We start from the raw sequence: 23,704 nt of genomic DNA on the forward strand, positions 1-23,704 counted from the left end.
ATTTCTGCCTGCTGAAAGGTCATAATCATAGCATCAATAGGCTCTGGTCAGTGGCGTCCCCCGCCGAATTTGGAACCGCCCATTGGACACTGTGGGTGCCATCACCAGGGCTGAACTTGCCTACCAGGAAGCTGAGATATTTCCCAGTGTGCCAACTGTTCTAGGAACAGGTGGAACACTGGAGGTTTTGTTAATGTGGCCGCCCGGTGTGCATGCTCCATGCTTCCAAATGTGAGGCTCTTTGCCCTGCCCCCTTGAAGACGAGACGTGATGCTCATGGGGGTGGGGGCAGACTCACAAGCTCCTCATGTGCACTACAGTCAGAGTCAGTACCCTAGGGGAGAGCACAGAGCAGGCAGACTCAGCAAGGAAAGGTAAACCTAAAGAGTGTTTGGAAAACAGCCTGGTTTATATCAATGTGAAAAAACAAAATGAATACTCTCCCTTGGGTCTCTTGGAGCTGCCACCTTAGAGACACCTCTCTCCAGGTGTTAATGGTATATAAGTTCAATTCCGTTTAGGGGTGCTCATGCAAGATAAGGGAGAAAAACAAACAATAATAGTGTAGAGTATTTTACAAGAAATTAAACAAATATATGGTGTCAATTGCACTCACAATAGTGCTAAAAATATTCTTGCACTTCTTAAGGTGTTGTGTGACCGAGAACAAAAGAGACACAACCAATAGTGTAGTATTGTTGATCTGGAGCTTTTAGAATAAAATAAAAAAGATTGCACTCACAATATGCCCTGCACATCCATATATGGGCAAAAGACGCTCAGGGAAAGGATATAGGAACCCTTCTGTGTCCAGAAGTTATCTTTCTGATGTTTCTGAAGATGTGCTGCAGCTTCGTTAGAATTCAACCAACTCCAAAAGTTAATAATAATATAAATGAATTGGGGGAACTAGCTCCTATGAAATATAGTGATAAGTTTAAAATATTTAAAAACATCTAAATAAATAAAATATATAAGTTAAAAGTCCTTCCTCGACCTGTAAAGTTCTATATTCTTCCTTCCATTCATTTTTATATGTGTCCCTCTTTCCTCCTGTACGTGGTTTCGTGTCATCTTCCTGTTTTCTTATTTATTACACAAAGACAGGACGGCTTCATCAGTAAGGAACTATTGTGTATTGTTTATATAAAAGGGTTTATACTTAAGTTTCTTTTTTTATTATATAGCATTTCTGCTACACAGATCATGAGTATTCAAAAGGACCCTATTTCAGTTGTTCATCCAGCAGACCCACAGAGATAAGAGCCAGAAAAAAGAGAAGAAACGAAAGGTGGTAGAAAGGTGAGGTAAAACCTTTATATGGAATGAAGAAGTTCCCCCCAAAAAATATATACATTTTTATATATATTGAAAAAATGTAAAGAATCTACATAATCTAAATAAACGCCAGGATATCCAAATCTGCATTTAACCCTCCTTTTTTATGAATTCCTAATTTAAAGATCCACTGTATTTCCTTTTTTGTGATATGTTCTGTACTATTCCCCCCTCTCCAATTGGGGGGTATAACATTATACAAGGGTGTGGGGGCACCACATTAATTAATACTGAAGAATACTGAAAGGTTGCTGTTTGAGGCATCAATACACAAGGGGCAAAAACACTAAGGGGGTATAAAAAACAATGCAGTGTAGAAAATTAATCCTGATGTAGATGTCTGTGTCTTAGATTGTGTCCTGCTGGTTGTGTGTCTGGGTGTCGGTGTGGCAGAATGTGTCCTGGTGTGTTTTTGGTTTTCAGTGTAGCAGAGCATGTCCTGGTGTGTGTCTGGGTGTCGGTGTGGCAGAGCCTGTCCTGTGTGTTTGGGGATCGGTGTGTCTGGTGTGTGTGTCTGGGTGTCGGTGTGGCAGAGCCTGTTCTGGTGTGTGTTTGGGTGTTGGTGTGTCTGGTGTGTGTGTGTCTGGGTGTTGGTTTGGCAGAGCCTGTCCCGGTGTGTGTGTGTTTGGCTTGCAGTGTGGCAGAGCCTGTCCTGGTGTGTGTGTTTGGGTGTTGGTTTGGCAGAGCTTGTCCTGGTGTGTGTTTGGATGTTAGTGTGGCAGCGTGTGTGTGGGTGTCGTGGGAGACCCTGTCCTGGTGTGTGTGTGTCTGGGTGTTGGTTTGGCAGAGCCTGTCCCGGTGTGTGTGTTTGGCTTGCAGTGTGGCATAGCTTGTCTTGGTGTGTGTGTTTGGGTGTCGGTGTGGCAGAGCTTGTCCTGGTGTGTGTTTGGGTGTTGGTGTGGCAGTGTGTGTGTGTGTGTCGTTGTGGGAGACCCTGTCCTGGTGTGTGTGTGTCTGGGTGTTGGTTTGACAGAGCCTGTCCCGGTGTGTGTGTTTGGCTTGCAGTGTGCCAGAGCCTGTTCTGGTGTATGTGTTTGGTCATCTGATTCCTGGCACTTAACTTACAGTAGGAACTATTTCATTTTTACTTATCCAGAGATAAAACACCCTCCTGAATTTGTAGTCCCTTTAGGGGATAAAACTTTAAAACTTTGTATTTAGTGGAAAAGTTAAGGTATTGTGTTATTTACTCTATAATATTTATTTCAAGGATTAGTCGCACTAAATTGTGGCTTCAGGCTTCCCATGTTGAATGTCCAAGTATTATGTATATGCTTATTTATTGCTGAAACTCAATCGTAACATTGGTGTTATAGTTTCCTAAAATCTATATATATATTTCCTAGTTTTTGAAACAACTTCAAGGCTGAGTAAAGAACAATATGCACAGCAATGAGCAATACAGTATCAGTAAACAGAAAATAAAATGAATATAACTATTAATACAAAAGCATACTCAATATACATAAACTGAATATATTATTTGTATTTACCTATTTCAGATGGTATGGTTGAAATCTTGTTTTGGGACATATCCAAAACGTTTAGCTTTTGAAAGAACCGTATATACTCAGGAATAATCCGTATCCGAGTTTTGTTAATATACAGTTGTTTAAGATATGTTTTTTCTTTCAGAGACTCTGGAAGGTCCTAGGATGTAAAATTAAGTTGTTAGGAAAAATATTCAAATGCTACAAAATACAATGCTACTGAATGCTAGGATAGCTTATACTCGATATCTTTGAATTTATATAGGAGTCCTTAAAGTGCATATTAAGCCACATAGCAATGCAATTACATATACAGACTGCATTAACCCCTGCCTTGTCACCAATGCATATCATTTCTATTCTAAAATATTCTGTTCTAAAAACATTGGCTCTGTTCTCATGATGACATGATGATTCTATCAATCTGATCCATTTAGTTCATATGTAGCATGAACTAAAGCGAGACTTTATCCTCATACAAAATATAAATACAATGGAGCACACCTTTGGGGGGCAAATGTTAGGCTTAGGTAGACAGACTTTTTGTAAGTAAGTATTGTATGGCTATATTAAAATCATTGTGTTTCAGGGTGTTCTATGAATATGGCAAGTAGTTTACGTGGGGGTGGCTATTACTCTCACTCTCTGAAACCCCTTTATGCAGTGACGGCTGGTGGGTAATTCCAATGGGGGTTCACAATATATAAATTTTGAAAATGAAGTGTACATTTACGACATAATGTACAGGTTAAAATACATTTCCCCAAATTACCCCTAAAGACCCCATCAACCATAACTGCCCCTAAATTAACTCTAAAGACCTCATTAGCCATAACTGTCCCTAAATTAACCTAAACACCCCATTAACGCAACTGCCCCTAAATTAACCCTAAACACCACATTAACCATAACTGCCCCTAAATTAACCTAAACACCCCATTAACGCAACTGCCCCTAAATTAACCCTAAACACCACATTAACCATAACTGCCCCTAAATTAACCCCCACCTCCCCTAACTTTCAGCAGCCCAAATATTAATTTTATACTCCCTGTTAGATGAGTTGCTGAGCAGTGTGGACGCTATAAGGAAAGGGGCGGGGCCAATTATTATTAGCACTGGGGAGGGCGGGGAGTGACTGACTGCAATCCGGCAGTCGCACTGGAGTAGGCTGGTGGGACTGTGATGGCTGGGAGCTGACAGCTGGGAGCTCATCCCTCACTCGCACAGCCTTTACTGTGCGACTCAGCCGGCGCGACAGCATAGACCCTATTTTGGCTCATTCTGCTGTCGCATGTGCGATAGACATAGGAGGGCTACATCAAGGGACAGGAGGTTCATGACACGTGAACCCCAAAGCGCAAAAGGAAAATAAAATTGCAAAATGTATCAAAAATCTATGGAGGAGCCTCCACTGCCTTTATGACCAAGAGATCTTTTTATATATTCTAAAGACTATCTGGAAAAATTAAATATTGTTTTTAGGAATAAGTAGAACTTTTTTTAAAGCAATTTTATTTTTAAACAATTTATACCTTGAGTACAGTAACACCCCACATACATAGGGTTTTCTCCCTTACCTAGTATACTTTTACATTATTTTTAAAATGTATTTTTACTAGAGGGCCATTTTGGGTCTTTATAAACCTCAGGGATCTCTCTTGTTACCAGATGGTAGCCATGTTGATAGTATAAATATGTATTTTTCATTTTACCTTAAATTAATAAAAACAGTTTATTACATTTTTTGGAAATATTTTATTTATTAAAGAAAGAGAAACTTTCTTTCTCAGTCTTCTTTGCCCTGATCTTCAAGCACTGATCATCAGCTGTCAAAGGGGCACATAAGAGATCCCAGCATGGGCTCTCCTGGGTCTCCTCCTCCAATCAGTGCTTGTGAATTCAAACAGTACCGCGCCAAACACCATTACACCTAAGCTATCAGCTCCAACATGCAAGGCAAAGTTCAGACTGCAAACCTCTGTGCATACTATGACCAGAACCATAATCACCTTGGCCATTCTCTCATAGCTGATCCAGGGCAAATCTTCCAACCCCTCCCCCCCATGGCTTCCATTCTCACTGCAGAACACCAGGATATGACATCATAAACTGGAGTTTATGAGTTAAGGGCATGCAATGACTTTTAAAGCAGTCTATGGAGGCTGCGCTGGATCTCTCTTGTAACAGACCTATTGTCAGGGACTGGGTCCATACAGACTACTGTAATGACCCAGAGCGTGACTGCACTCTCCAGGGTGTTGAGCACCTAGGTTTGTGGCCACATACCAGGGCTCTGACATAGCAGAGGATGTTGTCAAGAACAAAACAAAGTGATATCCTGCAGGCGCCCTGGAGCAGGCATGAGACATAGCTCTACAGACAAATGTGCAGGATGCTGCAGGCTGGGAGTAGAGAAGCTAAGCAGAGTAACAGTAGAAACACAGCAAGCAAGGGCGGCAGAGCAAGGAACAGGGAGACCAAGCAAGAAACATAGCCAAACAAGACAGGACACAACAAAGGACAGGTAACAAGGCAAGGAACACATGGGATGGAGTGAAGAGCCAAGATCCTCAGACGCTTCTCCCTTAAACAAGGACAGGATATCTAACCTGGGACATGGGGAGAGGAGAGAGGAACCGAGATCCTCAGATGATTCAGGGAACATAAAATACAGATACACAAAGATACAGGAACTAGCCTTGTACTATATGATAACAATTGGAGATTTAGTCACATCCTATGGCCATAGTATGCTTAGCCCACCACTACGCCAAAGTACTCCAATATTTGGTGGGTCCTATCGTTAAACCCTGCCTACTGAATTACTAATAAGCTGAAACTAAGCATTGAATCTAAACACAGAACAGAGATAAAACATACCTAGAGACTGCAGACTGAGACAAACATAACAAAAGGGTGGGGCACAACTTATAAAGGAAACAGAAGCTGAAGTACAGGACAGAGCATAAGGAAATAGAGCAATTGATGCAGCAAAGGGGGAACTGTAGCAAGACAGGTGAACTGTAGCGAGACAGGGGAAGCTAGAGATAAGCAGCCCCGCAGCCTGAATGGGGCCTGACACCTATAAAGCAGCAACACAAGAGAACAATCGCCCCCAGTTTTGCAGCATAGGGACTTGGGCCAAAATACTTCTCTGACTTTTTAAGATTATTTCAGATTTTTTTATGGATGTAATGCCTTGTCCTGACATGCCAAGTAGTTAAGATTCTGGGAAGCTTGAGAATTTTTTATCCACATTTTCAGATATTCTGTGCATGGGGAATGCTGAATATTATTGCCAATTTATTTAATAAAAGAAAGAGATAGGGACAGAGCAGTAAAATGTGGAGGAGAGAATCTGAAAAAGGAGCTTAAAAAACAAGCACTTGTGGATATAAGATATTTCTGAAAGTTCAGATAGAGTTTTCATGACAATAACAATTGTATAGATTTTTGCATCTGTGCATTGTATTGTTACCCCCTCCACCTTGTTCTTTATTAAAGATGTTTTGTGAAGCATAGCAGTTCCCATTTATCTGCAACATTTGATATATGTCAGGAACCACTTTTTTGCTGCCTGAACCATGGCTTTTTCATACCTGTGCCATTTACATCTGCTACCACTAGTGGCCACCCTCCGCCCTCTGGAGCACTCAGAACTCAGGTGTGCCTTGTTACCTGGGTTGAGCCCTAGCCAATACATCCAGCTGGGCCTTGTTGCCTGGATTACCCTGCCTTTATGAACCTGCCCTGCCCTTCAGTGAGGGCCTTTGTATTGAAGTCTATGGACCTTCCTGCTGTGGCTCTGCACCTGTGCTGTTCCTGGTTCCCTGCTATTGTGTCCTTCCAAGTGGACTCCCTGCTATTGTGTCCTTCCAAGTGGACTCCCTGCTACTGTGTCCTTCCAAGTGGACTCCCTGCTACTGTGTCCTTCCAAGTGGACTCCCTGCTACTGTGTCCTTCCAAGCGGGCTGTGTGCCTTTCGTACCCTTCCAAGCGGGCTGTGTGCCTTTCGTACCCTTCCAAGCGGGCTGTGTGCCTTTCGTACCCTTCCAAGCGGGCTGTGTGCCTTTCGTACCCTTCCAAGCGGGCTGTGTGCCTTTCGTACCCTTCCAAGCGGGCTGTGTGCCTTTTGTACCCTTCCAAGCGGGCTGTGTGCCTTTTGTGCCCTTCCAAGCGGGCTCTCTGTCTGTCGTGCCCTTCCAAGCGGGCTCCCTGCCAAAAGACTTATTACCTGTATTTTATTTTGCCATACGTCCGGTTACTTGCTTAGACTATTACCCTTATTTGCTGGTTCTGTTATATACATAAAATACACTGCATTACCTGGATTTCTGTTGGTAGTGTCTTTGTTTGCATAATCATGCACCCTGGGTTACATACTGAACCCCAAGTATCCCCTGCGCATGGGCTCCTACCCGACCTGATCACCCGAGTCCTGACAGAATACAAAAGGCCATTACAAGGAGTCAGCGGGGTTACTTTCAGTCATCAAAATGATAGGAGAATGCTTGCTTGAACTGTGCAAATCATTAATGCAAATCTGGGACTCCAACTCCAATCACTCTCATGAAGACCATTCACCTACACCTGCTACATCACCTGAGAAATCCAACAAGCCTGTTACCAGTGTTAAAAAGGAATCTCCTAGGAAATCTAGGAAACGTGAACCCCTTACCACAACCGAATTACAACAAAGGCGTGATGAGGAATCTTGCTTTTACTGTGGCAAAAAGGGACACTGGATCACCCAATGTCCTCTGAAACCTCCTAAACCCTCTGTACCGATTGAGCAGTCTACGTCACAACCACAGAGCTCTGCTAAAAGGGGAAGTAGCTTTATTCCCCAGGATAGTGAACCCATGGAGTATATACCAACCCTGGTGATTCCTGGTGCTTCTCAAACTCCGGTGGATGTCCAGCTGAAGCCTGATGATTGTTCTGTGATGGAATGCAGCGTCTGTGATCCTACAGTCTGTGGCAGTGTGGGTTGCTCCCATATGGATGAACTTCCTATTGCTTTCTGTTCAGCCGTGATTGCAACTCCTATCACTGCTACCTCAGCAAAGTGTGATACACCAGAGACTACCATAGCCCCTAGTATCACCTCTGGACTGATAGCAAAGATACATGACCCTATTCCATCTCTGAGGAAGAAGGGGCCTTCCATCAGTGCTTCCCATACCAAGCCTGCTTCTCCCGTTTTGACCCAGTGCAGTTCTGGTACTACCCCCCTGCTCCCAGTAGTGCCCTGGGTACAGGGCAGCTATGTGACCCCTGGTACATGGAAAGAGAAAGCACTGAATCATACCTTCTCATCAACTTCTTCAGCATCCAGTCCTAATTTGACCTACGATTGCACCACAGATAACCTTTCCTTTGATTGTGTTATTACCTCTAATGGCAATATAATCAGAAAGGAAGACCTGGAGATCTGTGAACAAGCTTTACCGAAAAAGAAGAAGAAGAAGAAGAAATCACGTTAAGTACACCCTTCTGCTCAGTTTATTAAAGGTGTACAGATTTTGTTCAGTCTGTTCGCGTTCAGTGACCGCTCCTTGGGGAGGGGGTACTGTCAGGAACCACTTTTTTGCTGCCTGAACCATGGCTTTTTCATACCTGTGCCATTTACATCTGCTACCACTAGTGGCCACCCTCCGCCCTCTGGAGCACTCAGAACTCAGGTGTGCCTTGTTACCTGGGTTGAGCCCTAGCCAATACATCCAGCTGGGCCTTGTTGCCTGGATTACCCTGCCTTTATGAACCTGCCCTGCCCTTCAGTGAGGGCCTTTGTATTGAAGTCTATGGACCTTCCTGCTGTGGCTCTGCACCTGTGCTGTTCCTGGTTCCCTGCTATTGTGTCCTTCCAAGTGGACTCCCTGCTATTGTGTCCTTCCAAGTGGACTCCCTGCTACTGTGTCCTTCCAAGTGGACTCCCTGCTACTGTGTCCTTCCAAGTGGACTCCCTGCTACTGTGTCCTTCCAAGCGGGCTGTGTGCCTTTCGTACCCTTCCAAGCGGGCTGTGTGCCTTTCGTACCCTTCCAAGCGGGCTGTGTGCCTTTCGTACCCTTCCAAGCGGGCTGTGTGCCTTTCGTACCCTTCCAAGCGGGCTGTGTGCCTTTCGTACCCTTCCAAGCGGGCTGTGTGCCTTTTGTACCCTTCCAAGCGGGCTGTGTGCCTTTTGTGCCCTTCCAAGCGGGCTCTCTGTCTGTCGTGCCCTTCCAAGCGGGCTCCCTGCCAAAAGACTTATTACCTGTATTTTATTTTGCCATACGTCCGGTTACTTGCTTAGACTATTACCCTTATTTGCTGGTTCTGTTATATACATAAAATACACTGCATTACCTGGATTTCTGTTGGTAGTGTCTTTGTTTGCATAATCATGCACCCTGGGTTACATACTGAACCCCAAGTATCCCCTGCGCATGGGCTCCTACCCGACCTGATCACCCGAGTCCTGACAATATATAACATTTGAACCACAATTTTGTGCATTTGAGATTCACACATACATGAAGCAAATAGCCTCGAAAATTGCAATCCTTTCATCTTGATAAATTACCCTTTATGATTTAATAGGACTTATAATGGTTTATTTATTGGACAGTTTATTTGTACACATTCTATTGATCAATCATCTCAAAGTCATACAAAGACAAAATATACTTCATCTTCCTGAATGTGTGGCAATGATCAATCCAGCTGCATCCTTAAAGAGGCCATCCGATATTAAGGGTTTTAACCTGTATAAAGCTTATTCTCTATTCCTATTTCAATTTCAACCTCAGGCTTTTAATCTATTTAAATATTCACAAGGGGATTTAAAATTCTGGATATTGTCAAAAGGAGATGAGAACATTGGTTAGATCCGATATTTCCAACATCATTATGTTAAAATCATACATTAACCCCTTAACGACAAATCCCGTACATGTACGGGCTTGCGGTGCAATGCAATAATGACACGGCTGCATAACCGCGATTGCGGCGTTTTCGCTGCAATTGGCGGCTTTGTAGCATCCAGGGAAACCTGCCCCCGCAGGTACTGCATTCAACCATGAAAGGTCGATGGAGCCCAGCTCACAAATCAGTCTAGTCTAGAAAAATTAGAAATGTTTTAGACTTGAGAAAGGGAGTAAAGCTCCCGAAAGCTTGTCATTCCTAAATGCTGTTAGTCCAATAAAAAAGGTATTATCACAAGATACTTGTTTCATCTGATATTTGATATATATAGTTTTTTATTAGTCCTACAATTCGTGCTATATCTTCACAAAAATTCCCGCATGGAAAGAGTTAAAATATTGGCATTATAAATGTATGATGTGATGGGTTAAATTGAATTGGCCGGCTTCAAAGATGTCCCAAATGTGGGACATGGGCACAGACTGACCAGATGTCTAAATGGCAAAAAAAAATACACACCTCACAAAGGTCGACTTTTACCTCCCAAATAACCCAACAAACCAAGGTATCACTGCGCTCAGGAGATGTTGCCAACACATATTGGTGTGTTGTTTGGCAGTGACATATACCAGGAAGGGTAAATTCATACCTAAAGTACAACGTGTGTGGAAAAAATACAAAATGTTTTACTACCATAAAGTTTGACAAAGGCTGGTGGTAGAATTAGTGCGTGGAAAGGGTTAAAATACCAGCATTTGAAATACCTTGGGGAGTCTAGTTTTAAAAAAATATATGGTTTGATGGGGTAAATTGCATTGGCCGGCTTCAAAGATACCCGAAATAGCACATGGGGCAGAATGACCAGCTTTGGGGAAAAAATGGTTTTGAAATAGCAAAACACTACTGGTACTTGTTGCCCCATAACGTGCAGAAAAAAGCAAAAAAAAAAATAAAAACATTGGGTATTTCTAAACTCAGGAGAAATAGTAGAATCTATTTAGGACGTTTCTTCATTAGTTTTTGCAAGAAAAGTGAGAAAAAGTATTTTTTTTAACAAAACATCACCATATTTTATAGTTTTGTTTTTTTTATAATAAATTAGATGATATGATAAAAAAAATGGTATCTAAGGAAAGCCCTGTTTGACCTGGAAAAACCAATATATAATGTGTGTCGGTGCACAAAATGAGAAAGAAGAAAATTACAGCTAAACAGCAACACTGAAAAATGTTAAGAGCCTTTGTCCCAAAATGTACTTCGAGTAAGAAACGGTCATTAAGGGGTTAAAGTACCAAAATATTATTGTTATTTCTTCTTGTATGCCTTTTTTTCCAGCCAAGTTCATTCAATAATTTGTTGGATAGTCTTTTCTGTCTATGTAACCCTTGACTATATTCTGAATACTAGGGAAATGTTTGAACTGAGCGGATGATCAAAAGATTTACAATGAAGTCATAATCTTCAGAGTAACTTAAATGCAGTTAGCTACAGGGCATGCGGATATTATGACATTCAAGTGATTTGTCTCTGCAGCAAACAATGCAATAAGTTTGTCGGTAACAAATGCAATGTGCCTAGGTAGGATCCTTTGATTGGAAGCATCATCGTTTGTGATTTTATTTACTTTGGCCCAAACAAAACCCTAAATTAACTATATTATAATACATTTATTATATTATGGTATATTTACACATACAAACTATAGTGACCATCCATATTACACCAGATAAAGGAAACTAAGATGCATTTTGTGATTCATTAAGACAGCAGTTAAAAAAATTATTTTGATTAGATTTGATTGTACTCAATTATCAGTATGTTTTTTAAGCTTTAAACTTTTTTAGGTTCTCAGCTGACCATTTAAATGTAAGATAAACATAAAAGAAAAAGTAGTGCAAAATATAAAAAGAAAAGTTTAGATTTTGGTTCCTTTCCATTTTTACTACCTGTCCAGGAGAATATTTTTTGTAATGCTCTAAGTTTGGTGACAATGTATGCTTATACGATAATTATGAGAAGCTAATTCTGTGCAATTTTACAATTCTTGACCTCAAAACATCACCAGGTAAGATATGACTTGTAGACCTCAAACCTTAATATGTGGAGAGTATTTAAATCAAGTCACGTTCTCCTTTAACAGAAGCTGCATTGCATCATGTAACATGCTAATAACTCCAAGGAAGAAGAAGTGTGCCACAGGGGTATTTCATCCCCACTGCTTCTGAATCAGCATGTTACTCAGTTAACTGATTATCATTTCCCCTGACAGGGTATGCCTAGTACGTTACTCTTTTTTGGAAATATATTTGCAGCCTTTATATAGATGAAAACAAAATATGCTCTTGAGGTACATATGATGTTTCTGAAATACTTAACTCTGATTTCTTCTATGTTAGTACATGCCCCTGTTTAACTTCATACTGGCATTGCCTAATGTGGTGGAGTCTTAAATGAAAATTTCAAACCATTTAATAGTAAAATATATATATATATATATATTGCCTGCCCAACTGTAAAAGTATGCATATGTGAATAATGTCTTTATTTTAAATTTAAGAATATTGTGTATATATTGTGTATATTAGAGGTGTTTTATAAATGCACTAAGCATGTGATATACCCTACGCCAAAAATGTCTCATTGACATTATTGACTTGTATACATTGTATAAATATTTAGCATTATACATCAGTTGCAAATGCAATACCACCACTTTTAATGTGGCAGATACCTTTATCTTTTTGGTATACAAACCATACCGATATTTATACATGACATGTACCATGACATGACATGTGGTTCAGATCACACATCTGTGATTTATTATTGTGAAAATATGTGTGTTGATTCATAATAGTGTTCCATTAGTCAGCTACTAGTTTATTTGTACAGTCTATACATTTGATCTCCTCACTCTTCCTATATACAGTATCTCACAAAAGTATACCCCTCACATTTTTGTAAATATTTTACACTGAAGAAATAACACTCTGCTACAATGTAAAGTAGTGAGTGTACAGCCTGTATAAAAGCATAAATTTGCTGTCCCCTCAAAAAAACTCAACACACAGCCATTAATGTATAAACCATTTTGTTGTACCCTTTGTTATAATGGCTATTTTAACATTTCTGTTGTGTTTGTGTTTAGCTGAAACGTTCTTCTTTCTCATTTACTGTACCCACACAAATTATATTTTTTTTTTAGGACAAGAAGAGCTTATTTTGATTATACCTAATTTACTATAAAAAAAATTAACCTCATGACGTCCCACATCAATTGTCACAAACTGATATGGTCAGCTTCAAAGATGCCCTAAATAGAACATGGGTGCAGGATGTTTGAGCTAGTTCAACTCCATGATATGCCAGGCATGTCAACTGTCACGAACTGTATGATTTTTTTGTGATCGAGTGTATAGTACCTTATAGATTCCATATGCCTTATTAAATATATATATATATATATATATATATATATATATATAGTCCCATCCACTAATAGTGGCACCCTTAATAAAGATGAGCAAAGAAGGCTGTGAAAAACTTGGAAGATCTGTTAAAGGAGGATTGACGTTGGAGGCCGCTAACATTGCGAGGTGATGCCACCATCAGAAAAGTGACCAGAAGGAGGTGATGTTGTGGGAGACCCCCCCACCATGATCATGATGAAAGAGTTCCTGCAATTTATAGTTGTTTGGTAGTTTTCTTATCAAAAAGTGTATTTGTTGCAAAGGCTTGTTTGCAACCAATGGAAATTATTGATTCACCGTCCTGTATGCTCTTATGCGGGTTGCATGTCCAAAGCAATACTTAAAGTGCTTTCTGGGGCCATGATTAAAGAAAGAATTCTTTAAGTGGAAACTAAATTACTGTCAAAAAAATATATTAATTTTTCCCCAGAAATCTAAAAATGTTGCTTCCGCCCCCTTCTCTTTTCTGATACGGATCATTTCGTGTTTGCTTCATTTCCCACACGGTGTATGCTATGTTATGATCCATCTTCTATATTTGGCAGTTGATGGCAGCTAAAAAATATAAAAGTATGAAGAGCCTCAGGGCTGGTTTTAATGAGAATTTCTCATAACTTTCTTTTTATTTCCTACATATTATTCTGCAGAAAATAAAATGTACCCACTGCTACCTTGTTTTAATTTTCCCTCCACTTTTTTATAGCTATATTAGGAATAAACATTGAAATGTTATTGGAAGTACTGGTAGATTTTTAAAATGAATACCGCATTTACTGTTTATCACAATTCTAAATCCGTCAACATATTGTGTGTTGTATATAGTTGTTTACAGATATAACATTTGACATGTTAGATCAAGGGGTTATACTCTAAAACTAAAGGCAAGCCGTGAGGAGCAGATTCCCAGCATACATGGTGGAGGCTGATACATGATGGGATTTAACAAGCATGGGACAATCATAAAGCTACCCTATGACCAAGGAACAATTAAGATCTGTGTCTTTGGATCAGGAAAAATAGGCAGACTAGATCTGCTGTCAAATTCTATATTTCTAAGACAAGACCAAAAAAAATGTTCTTATTGGAGTACATCAGTGACTGCAATAGTGGTATTGGTGTAAAATGTGTTCTATTGCTAACAAACAAAGCCATTTAGTTATACTGTTTAATGACTTAATGAGTTATTGTTCACTGGAAATTTTTTGACCCACAATTACAATAATTAATCATTACATTCAACAGCACCTATAGGGCTACAAAAGCCTGAATTCATATTAAATTCTGACAAAAACATGCACTCAAAAAACAAGTGGTGAATACTACTAGGGTTCTTCTTTTTCATGGAAAATGTTTGCAAACCCATTGCAAGCTAATTTATATTTGTACATGGAGGTGAGAAATGCCATTTGCCCCATATTTCACTCATCCTTAGTATTAAGGGCCCTCCTGTATACTATGTCAGTAAGACATGCAGGACATAAAAAGAAGGAAAAAAAAATTGGAGAAACACCATCTTTTCTCATCACTTCATATGTCTTCACATTTTTTTAGGTGTAAGAAACCTGTCAACTGTGGAAGTTTAAATAGCTTTAGAAGGTCCGCAGTACTGTCTTTTTCCCATGTTTCACTTTTAAGGTAAAAAATAAAGCCTCATCCACGCTGAAAATATGATCTTATGAATATTTGCAATCATAGTTTCCGAATACAGTGAGATTAAAAATTTTAAGTTGAAAGCTGAAGATACCAGGTGAACTCAATTCTAAAAATGATAAAATCTGTAAAACAGTCAGTTCTCTTTTTATCGTAACGTAAGCTATTTACCATATTTAACCTCGCAAATACATAGGCATCATTAATTTTAACAAAATAAGTGGCATTTCTTTAGTCATTGGCCTGCAATGTAAGCCTACTAAATATCTATGGAAATAGCAGAGAGTAAAATAAACGCAAATAGTCCAATTGTACTAGGTTTCTCTCTAGTTTCATGCATAAAGAGAAATGAAAATTACAATTTGAATATGACCCTTAAACAATATGTTGTCAGCTCACCCTCCCTCCAAATACAAGCAAACATACGAAAAATGCTCTCTTCAACACCAGCCAAGTTGTCTGTAGATGTTTCTAATACAACAGGCAACTGCGAACCACATGTGTCTTTAAAGTTTATTTTTTATTTTGCAGATAAGCCACAGTGTTTGATATGGATTACCCTATCTTTAGTATTTTGCTTACTTGCCAATCAACCACTTGCATGTAACCAGTATGGTTAATTAATATGGCTGTTCTATGTTTATTCTGTTTCATTTAACTGTGTCTTGTCTCTTTCTGGTACATATTCATTCTTGCAGGGGTTTTACACTTTGTTGTTGTATTGCCATAATAGTATTGTCTGCTTCTCAGACTTGTCTTAGACTTGCCTGAAAGCTTTCTGTCTAACAATCTGGGGATAATTTTTACCTATGATTTCAACAATTCAAGCACTTATGCAGTGAGGATTTTTTGTATGTGTAGAATATATATACCGAATTTGCTGGATTATAAAATGCAAATGCAAATGAAAAATACCCCTTATATTCGAGGTCATCTTATAATCAGACCTCTAATAGAGGTCTGACTATAATACTAAGATCCAGATCCCCTGCAGCGCTGCAGTGGACCTGGATCCTCCTCTCTGGCAGCCAGTGCGAAGTAGTCCTGGGTAGCAGCAGCGGTTATCTGCATGCATCGCTCAGACATCCACCGGCTGCCCCCACTTGACACCAGGGAGTCTGAAGCACGGGGGACAATCTAGGGATGCATCAGTAATTCGGGGAGGGCATATAAGGGGGTATAAGGCATATCAGGGGGGCAGATTGGCATACCATAGGGGAGGGCACCACCAATGATCATTGAGGTTGAACCTGAATTAATTTATGGCAGGGCTCTGGTATGTAAAAGGTGTAGGTCAGTCTGAGTGGCTAAGAGGGAAAGTTGCTGGCTGTAAAAAGATATCTTGTAACATCCAATTACAAACCGCTGCATTAGCACAACACAGGCTCTGCATGACAAGGGGGTATAAAGCATATCACGGGCGGCACAGTGGCATATAGGGCATATAAGGCATATCTGGGGGCCAGAGTAGCAAGCCGTGAGGCAGATATGCATAACTGGGGGGCAGGTTGGCAAATGATAGTTAATAAAAAATGCATTTTTCTCAATCACAGTTTTTATTAAATATGAAAAAATAGTTTACATGTGAATTAATATTTACTAACCTTTTTTCTATAGGGTAGTGTTATATTCAGGCTTTTTTGGGGCTCATCTTATAATCAGGGTCGTCTTATAATTGAGCAAATACACATATATATATATATATATATATATATATATATATATATATATATAATATATATTATAAGGTGATCATTGTTGACCTTATTTGAATGTGCCTACCCAGAATCCCTTGTGGTTGTGGCAGGCACCGTGATATTTATGAGTGTCTGTAGATGAGTGTTTAATAATGCATCTACTACATATATAATTTCATATCCAGCATCTGCTGCCACAGTACTTTTTTCCTAATTAATAGTGCTTCATATCTGCCAGCTAGTTTCATGTCATGTGAAAATGATCCAACTTAGACATCACCCATTCCATTAGTACATACTTAAGAAAGATCTGAAGAACCCTCCCTTCATCAGTATGACACATCTGACTTGGAGATGGCTGGTGCAGATCATATTTCTACTTTTGAGTTACAGAGCTTTGAGATGTATCTAAACAATTATTATCCTAAAAGAACAGTACCCAAGGTCTGTGGAAGAAATTGATGCAATGTGCATGTCTAATCAGCTCCCTGTCCCCTCTCCTGATCCTCCACTTATACAGCATCAATAATCATCATCATCTGTAAATGCTTATTTTAGTATGTAAAACTGTAATAATGGAAAAACACACAGATCTGCATTAGAGTCTGCCTTGGTGTGAATTGATTTCTGATATAGTCAGTGTTGGGGGTGTCACATCAGTGATTTCTTGCCTGTTCTCTGTGCAGGTAATTACAATGGAGACTTCTTTTAAGAATATATCACTATAAACAGAGGCTTATCTGAAATGCAATCTAAGGAAAGTACCTGGGTGATCATTTTTAGTACCTCAACATTAATGAGGAATTAACACCGATTTAATATATTTAGCACTGCTATCTAGAAATTAACACAATTTGTTAATGCTTCTTGTAAGAAAAATAGTAAGTAATATGTATAAAGAACAATATTGGTGCAAATTGAGTTACAATCTATAATCTATAAGTAATTATAAACCATGTAATAGATGAGGACTATTGTAATTTTAGTTTTACTTCACTATGTTATTTTAATTAGGGCAAATTCTATATTATATACATGTTACCCGTGGATATAATATTAACTGTGCCACAGCATCTAGAGCAGACCTGGGCAAAGCACGGCCCGCGGGCCACATCCGGCCCGCTGAATAGCTCGGACCGGCCCGCAAAGAGTGTCCTGGTGACTCACCAATGAGTCCGGTGTCCCCCCCCGCCCCGGTCACTTACCTTAAACTCCTGTGTTGGAAGCGTTTGTCTCGGGTGCCGGCGCTTTACGCTGGGCGCCGGCATATGACGTCAGACGCCGGCGATCAGCAGTGAGGCGCCGGCACCCGAGACAAACGCCTCACGCTTCCAACACAGGAGTTTAAGGTAAGTGACCGGGGCGGGGGGGGAGATCCTGAGAAGGGGGGGTTAGGGAGTTAGAGGGGAGATACTGAGAAGGGGGGGTTAGGGAGTTAGAGGGGAGATACTGAGAAGGGGGGTTAGGGAGGGAGGTCTTACTGTGTGTGTCTTACTGTGTTTGTGTGTGTGTCTTACTGTGTGTGTGTGTATCTTACTGTGTCTGTGTGTGTCTCACTGTGTCTGTGTGTGTCTTACTGTGTCTGTGTGTGTCTTACTGTGTCTGTGTGTGTCTCACTGTGTCTGTGTGTGTGTCTTACTGTGTCTGTGTGTGTCTCACTGTGTCTGTGTGTGTCTTACTGTGTCTGTGTGTGTCTTACTGTGTCTGTGTGTGTCTCACTGTGTCTGTGTGTGTCTTACTGTGTCTGTGTGTGTCTCACTGTGTCTGTGTGTGTCTTACTGTGTCTGTGTGTGTCTTACTGTGTCTGTGTGTGTCTCACTGTGTCTGTGTGTATCTTACTGTGTCTGTGTGTCTCACTGTGTCTGTGTGTGTCTTACTGTGTCTGTGTGTGTCTTACTGTGTCTGTGTGTGTCTCACTGTGTCTGTGTGTGTCTTACTGTGTCTGTGTGTGTCTTACTGTGTCTGTGTGTGTCTTACTGTGTCTGTGTGTGTCTTACTGCGTGTGTCTTACTGTGTTCATAGCTTATTCAGTTATTGTAATAAATATTTTAGCCCATTTTTTAGCTCAAAATATTTTTTCCTTTTTTTTCTCCTCTAAAATCTAGGTGCGTCTTATCAGCAGGTGCGTCTTATAGAGCGAAAAATACGGTATGCACTCCGAAGCCTTGTTCATTTTGTTCACTTCTGTGCTGTGCTAATAGTTATTCAGGCCTTACTTATTCAAGCACCTCTACCAATGACGTAGGCTTGAATAACTTTATTAAACAGCACATAAGTTAACAAAATGGACAAGGCTTCGGAGTTTGTAGTTTGTAGAGGTCTGGCCCTCTAAAACCATTCCAATTTCTCATGTGGCCCCATGGGAAAATTAATTGCCCACCCCTGATCTAGAGGAAAGGCAGATCTGTTATTGTATTCCTCTTGGAACAGTAGAGGGAGGCTTGTTATATCCAGCCTGGAAGGCAACTCCTTCAAATAGACCAGAAATAAAACATCCCAAAAACATTTGGCAGTTACAGCATTCAGTGTGCACCATACATTTCTGACCAAAGGGAATGTAATGGAAACCCATAAAGGAGCACAAAAAGGATCCAGTCATTATGTAAATGTCCTTGCTGACATAAACAAACTAGTCGGCACATGTGGAAATGCACGCAAAACATAAGAAAAAATCTTCTGGCACCAGTCCAAAGCCCAAAGTGTGGCTTATTGAGTAATTGCCCCTGGCTCTACCCTGCATACATCGTTTAAATGGCAAAAAGAAAAATGCTAAAAACATTTTCCTGCTAATTTTCACTGTACTAGGCTACTCCCACCATGTCAGATGACCTCTTGAATTAAGCATTCCCTGTTAATATAAATGTGGCAGAATTTAATATTATTAATCAACGCTAGAACTCTCGATGTAGGTTTCTGAATAATGGTTAATTCTCTTCACTAAGGTGTTTTGCAGGAGTGGTCATACTTAAGCATTTTGGAATAGCTGTTTGCCAATAAGATTTACTTTGTTGTTTTACTTTTAATCCTTAAATATTTTATTAAGCTGACTTACCTCCCATTGCTCCCCAAAAAGGTGAAAAATGAATTTATCTGTTTTGGGTTTTTCATTAACAACCAGATCCTTTTTGTCAGAGTTTTTTTTCTCTCTTTCCGCAATCTTCAGCTCGGTGTCTACAAAACCATGTTTCATGTATACCGCCTGTGGTATACCTTTGTTTCTGCATTCCAGTATAAATGTCCATTCCTTCTTTATCCTGCAAAGTTGATAAGACTAGTATGTGTCAAATAAAAATAACTTATATTCAATGATATTTGGTGATTGTATTCTTAGACTATCATTGGATGGTCAACAGAAATATTAGGTTAAACAGTGTATAATGAGAAATATGTCCTCCACCCTTCTCTTCTTACTAGCTATCTAAATGTTTGTTATTAATAATTATTATTATTTTCATCATTATATCAATTTAAAATTAGTATTTTTTTATTTATTATGTAAAAACCTATAAGTATTTATAGTTTCGTGTGGATTAAGTGCCATAGTTTTATATATTTGTAAGTATGATTGTGTAGATAATTGTAATAGTAGTATATATAGTATATCACGATGTGCATCTCTCATTGTGATGGTGTTTAGAGTTGTAACTGATGTAGTGACTATAATTGCAATTATATTCATATATGTCTATCTCTTTGTCAGTGTTCATGTTTATATTACCGTATTAAAACTGTGAATACTTTTGATTGCATTATTAATGTTTAGGTGTAAAACAATATTAAAATAAAATACATTAAAAAAAAAAAATGGGTTTAATTGAACCTCCAAAAATGTAGTTTTCAAGAAATTTGTATACACTGTTTCACAGCGAAGCAAGATGATTTTACACTTTGATGAGCATCATTGAACCACATTAGAAAGTATGTTTGCTTAAGTGGCATACATTGTTTCTGGTGCCTGACTAAGAGGGCTATGTTACTAGTGGTAAAACTGTAACATTGCACTCTTTAGACAAATGTTACAGAACTTCACCTTTCCTGATCTTGCAACTTTTAGCGTGTAAGTTTTTGCTCTGACTGCCCACTGTGGAGAGCTGACTTTTGCTTAGATATCTATAACGCATTTTCAGATAACAACTGCATCCTATTAACAATTCTGGCAGCCTTACTGGGCTTGATTGATTCAATTTGTAAGGCATCTTTGCCTTCCATCGAAAATTATTTTAGTGGATAAAATATGCCCCTATGCAAATTTAACCCATATAATATGCAACACCAGGAGGAAACGATACGTTTATACTAACGGGTAATTATTAGTGATTATTTAATTTCATGAAAAATAAAAAAAACAGTGTTTACAAAAAAGGTATAATAATGGTTTTAGATTTCATAAAAATGTATCATACTGTCAGAATTAGTGAAGCTCAATTGATGATCGCACTACTGACCCCAAGTCTACCCTGTCCATGCACTATCCAGTATGTGAACCCTTCGGAATTTCCTGGGCTTCTGCATGTATTTGCCATTTAATTAAATTAATCTAATTTTCAGTTAAATCGTAAAAAGAGAAAAAAGTCTGCTTCAACACATAACACACAATTATTTGTTTTTATGTCTTTATTGAAGACATCCTTTAAGCATTGTACTACATAGCGCAGGATTGAAATACAGTAAAAGGGATTTTTGATAATTCATCTTTACAAGTAATGTCCTAGGGGTGTCTGGTGTGAGTTGCTAGCTCTCTTGAGGTCATGCCACATCCTCTCAATCAGGCTGAGGTCAGGATTCTGATTTTTTGTCACTCCAAGATGCGTATTTCTTCTGTTGAAACATTTCTGTTATAGATTTTCTCCTGTGCTTTGGGTCCTTGTCCTGTTACATAGATAGCCATACATTCTTCTGCATGATGTATTGATAAACTTGGGAATTCATTTTCCTTCAGTCATAGGAAATTGTCCAGTTCCTGAGGCAGTAAAGCAGCCGCAGATCATAATACCTCCTCCACCATACTTTACATTTGGGATGAGGTTTTGATGTTAATATACTGTGCCATTTTCTTTCTCCCCACAGCACCATGTATTTCTTCCAAACAACTCATGTTTCGTTTAATCTGTCTGAATATCCAGGTGTTTTTTGCAAACTTCATATGTGCCGCAATGTTCTTTTTTTGGGCAACCCCGTGGTATCCCCCTATTAATACTGCTCTTTTTTCATTATTTAATGTATGATGAATCATCAACATAGGTGTTTTCATGTTCCAAAGAATACTCCAGGATTCTTCTTGAATGTTTCTTGTTCAGTGTGCTGCACTGTGCTCTTGCAGTCATCTTTGCAGAATGCCCACTGCTAGGAAGAGTAACAATAGTGCCGACCTGTCTCTATATATAGACAAATTGTATAACATCAAGGTGTTTAGAAATACTTTTGTACCGCTTTCTAGCTTTACACACGTCAGCAATTATTATGCTTAGGTTATCCGAGATCTCTTTTGTACGAGGAATTGTTCACATCAGGCAATGCTTCTTGTGAATAGCAAACTCCTGACCCCAACTAGTTTTTTTAAATGTCTTTAGTCTAGAGGTTCACATATTTTTCCCCTCTGCATTGTGAATGGCTACACAGTGTATTAAAAAAAGACACAAAAATGTATAATTGTGTGTTATTAATTAAAGCAAACTGTTTTTGCCCATTAGCTATAGCTTAGCTAAAGATCATATCCATTTTTTTATAGGAAGCCATTGCAATCATTGCAGTTATAAAATTACTATTTAGTTGTCAGAAAAAAAGAGGATTTTGCACTTTTTGATGAATATAAATTCAATCTATCAAAACTAGGACTGTGCCCAGGCCCGGACTGGGACAAAAAATAGGTCCGGGCATTTAAGCCTGAGCAGCCCATATTTATTTATTTATTTATTGTTAAAGCCCACCCTTCATGTACCATCTTTGCATTTAATCATTCACACAAATTATTAACACATTCATTAATGCAGTCTCACAAATCATTCAAGCAATTCATCCACACATGAATTAATTAATTGTCATACGCATTCACACAATTCATCCACACATTTATTCATTCATTCTCATACGCATTCACACTACCCCCTCTCATCATCTTATCTGCCCCTTCTCACTATGTTCCCCCTTTTCACTATGTAACCCCCTTCCCCACTTCTCAATATGTACCGCCTCTATCTATCCCCTCTCCCCCTTTCTCACTACCTAACCCCCCTCTGCCCCTTCTCACTGCAGCCCCTTCCCTCACCCTATTTACCTTGTTGCCAGAACAAGCAGCAACTGCGACCGCGCCTGTGGCAGGGCAGGACTGACTTAGGGGCTGATGGAGCTGCAGCTCCAGGCTCCTACCTTAAAATAGGCCCAGTCAGGACCGGACTGACTGGGCCTATATGGCCGCATTAAGGCAGAGCCCCTTAAGCCCGCCGCAACTGCAACCGGGTCCGCCACTCTAAGGCAGAGCCGGCCTTAGGTGTTCTGGCGCCCTGTGCGGACTACTCCTCTGGTGCCCCCCCATCCCAAAAAAAGAAAGGAATAAAAACTTGTAACAAAACTCCCCTTTCTCACTATCTATCCCCCTGTATCACTATCTACCACCTCTGCCTCTTCTCACTGTTATTATATACTGAGGCAGACATTGACGGTGGTACAGCATAATACTTATCACTATATACTGAGGCAGAAATTGACGGTGGTACAGCATAACACCTACCACTATATACTGAGGCAGACAATGACGGTGGTACAGCATAACACCTATCACTATATACTGAGGCACACATTGACAGTGGTACAGCGTAATCCCTATCACTATACATTGAGCCAGACATTGACAATAGTGCAGCATAACCCCAATCACTATATACTACGCCAAACATTGTTGTGGTGTAGGCCTACCACTTCATTGTCTGGCTTAGTAGTAGGGATGCACCGAAACGAATTCTGGACTGAAACCGAAAATGCAGCATTTACCTGTCCGAAACCGAATATGACCTCCCCACACCATAAAAAAAACCCTTTTATTTAAAGTAAGTAACACACCAAAATAGGACAAAACAATTAAAAAACAATATTATATGTATATATATATGATTGTTAACAGCAATCACATTCCTATCATGCCCAGGCATACCCAGA

At 39.6% G+C, this 23,704-nt stretch overlaps 1 protein-coding gene across 1 annotated transcript in view; it reads right to left on the minus strand.

Annotated features, from left to right (window-relative positions):
- Positions 1-23,704, minus strand: part of LOC149300532 (leucine-rich repeat-containing protein 2-like) — an 84,613-nt gene that overhangs the window by 55,209 nt on the left and 5,700 nt on the right. Inside the window, exons 2-3 of the mRNA XM_089485181.1 lie at positions 19,605-19,806; positions 2,832-2,988 (exon numbers count right to left, since the gene is read on the minus strand). Of these exons, the coding sequence (XP_089341307.1) occupies positions 2,832-2,988; positions 19,605-19,806 (359 nt within the window). The remainder of the gene's footprint in view (positions 1-2,831; positions 2,989-19,604; positions 19,807-23,704) is intronic.

Source organism: Sceloporus occidentalis, unplaced genomic scaffold (assembly GCF_023333645.1).
Source record: "Sceloporus occidentalis isolate IW3139 unplaced genomic scaffold, rSceOcc1.0.p SCAF_24, whole genome shotgun sequence".
Taxonomy (NCBI): domain Eukaryota; kingdom Metazoa; phylum Chordata; class Lepidosauria; order Squamata; family Phrynosomatidae; genus Sceloporus; species Sceloporus occidentalis.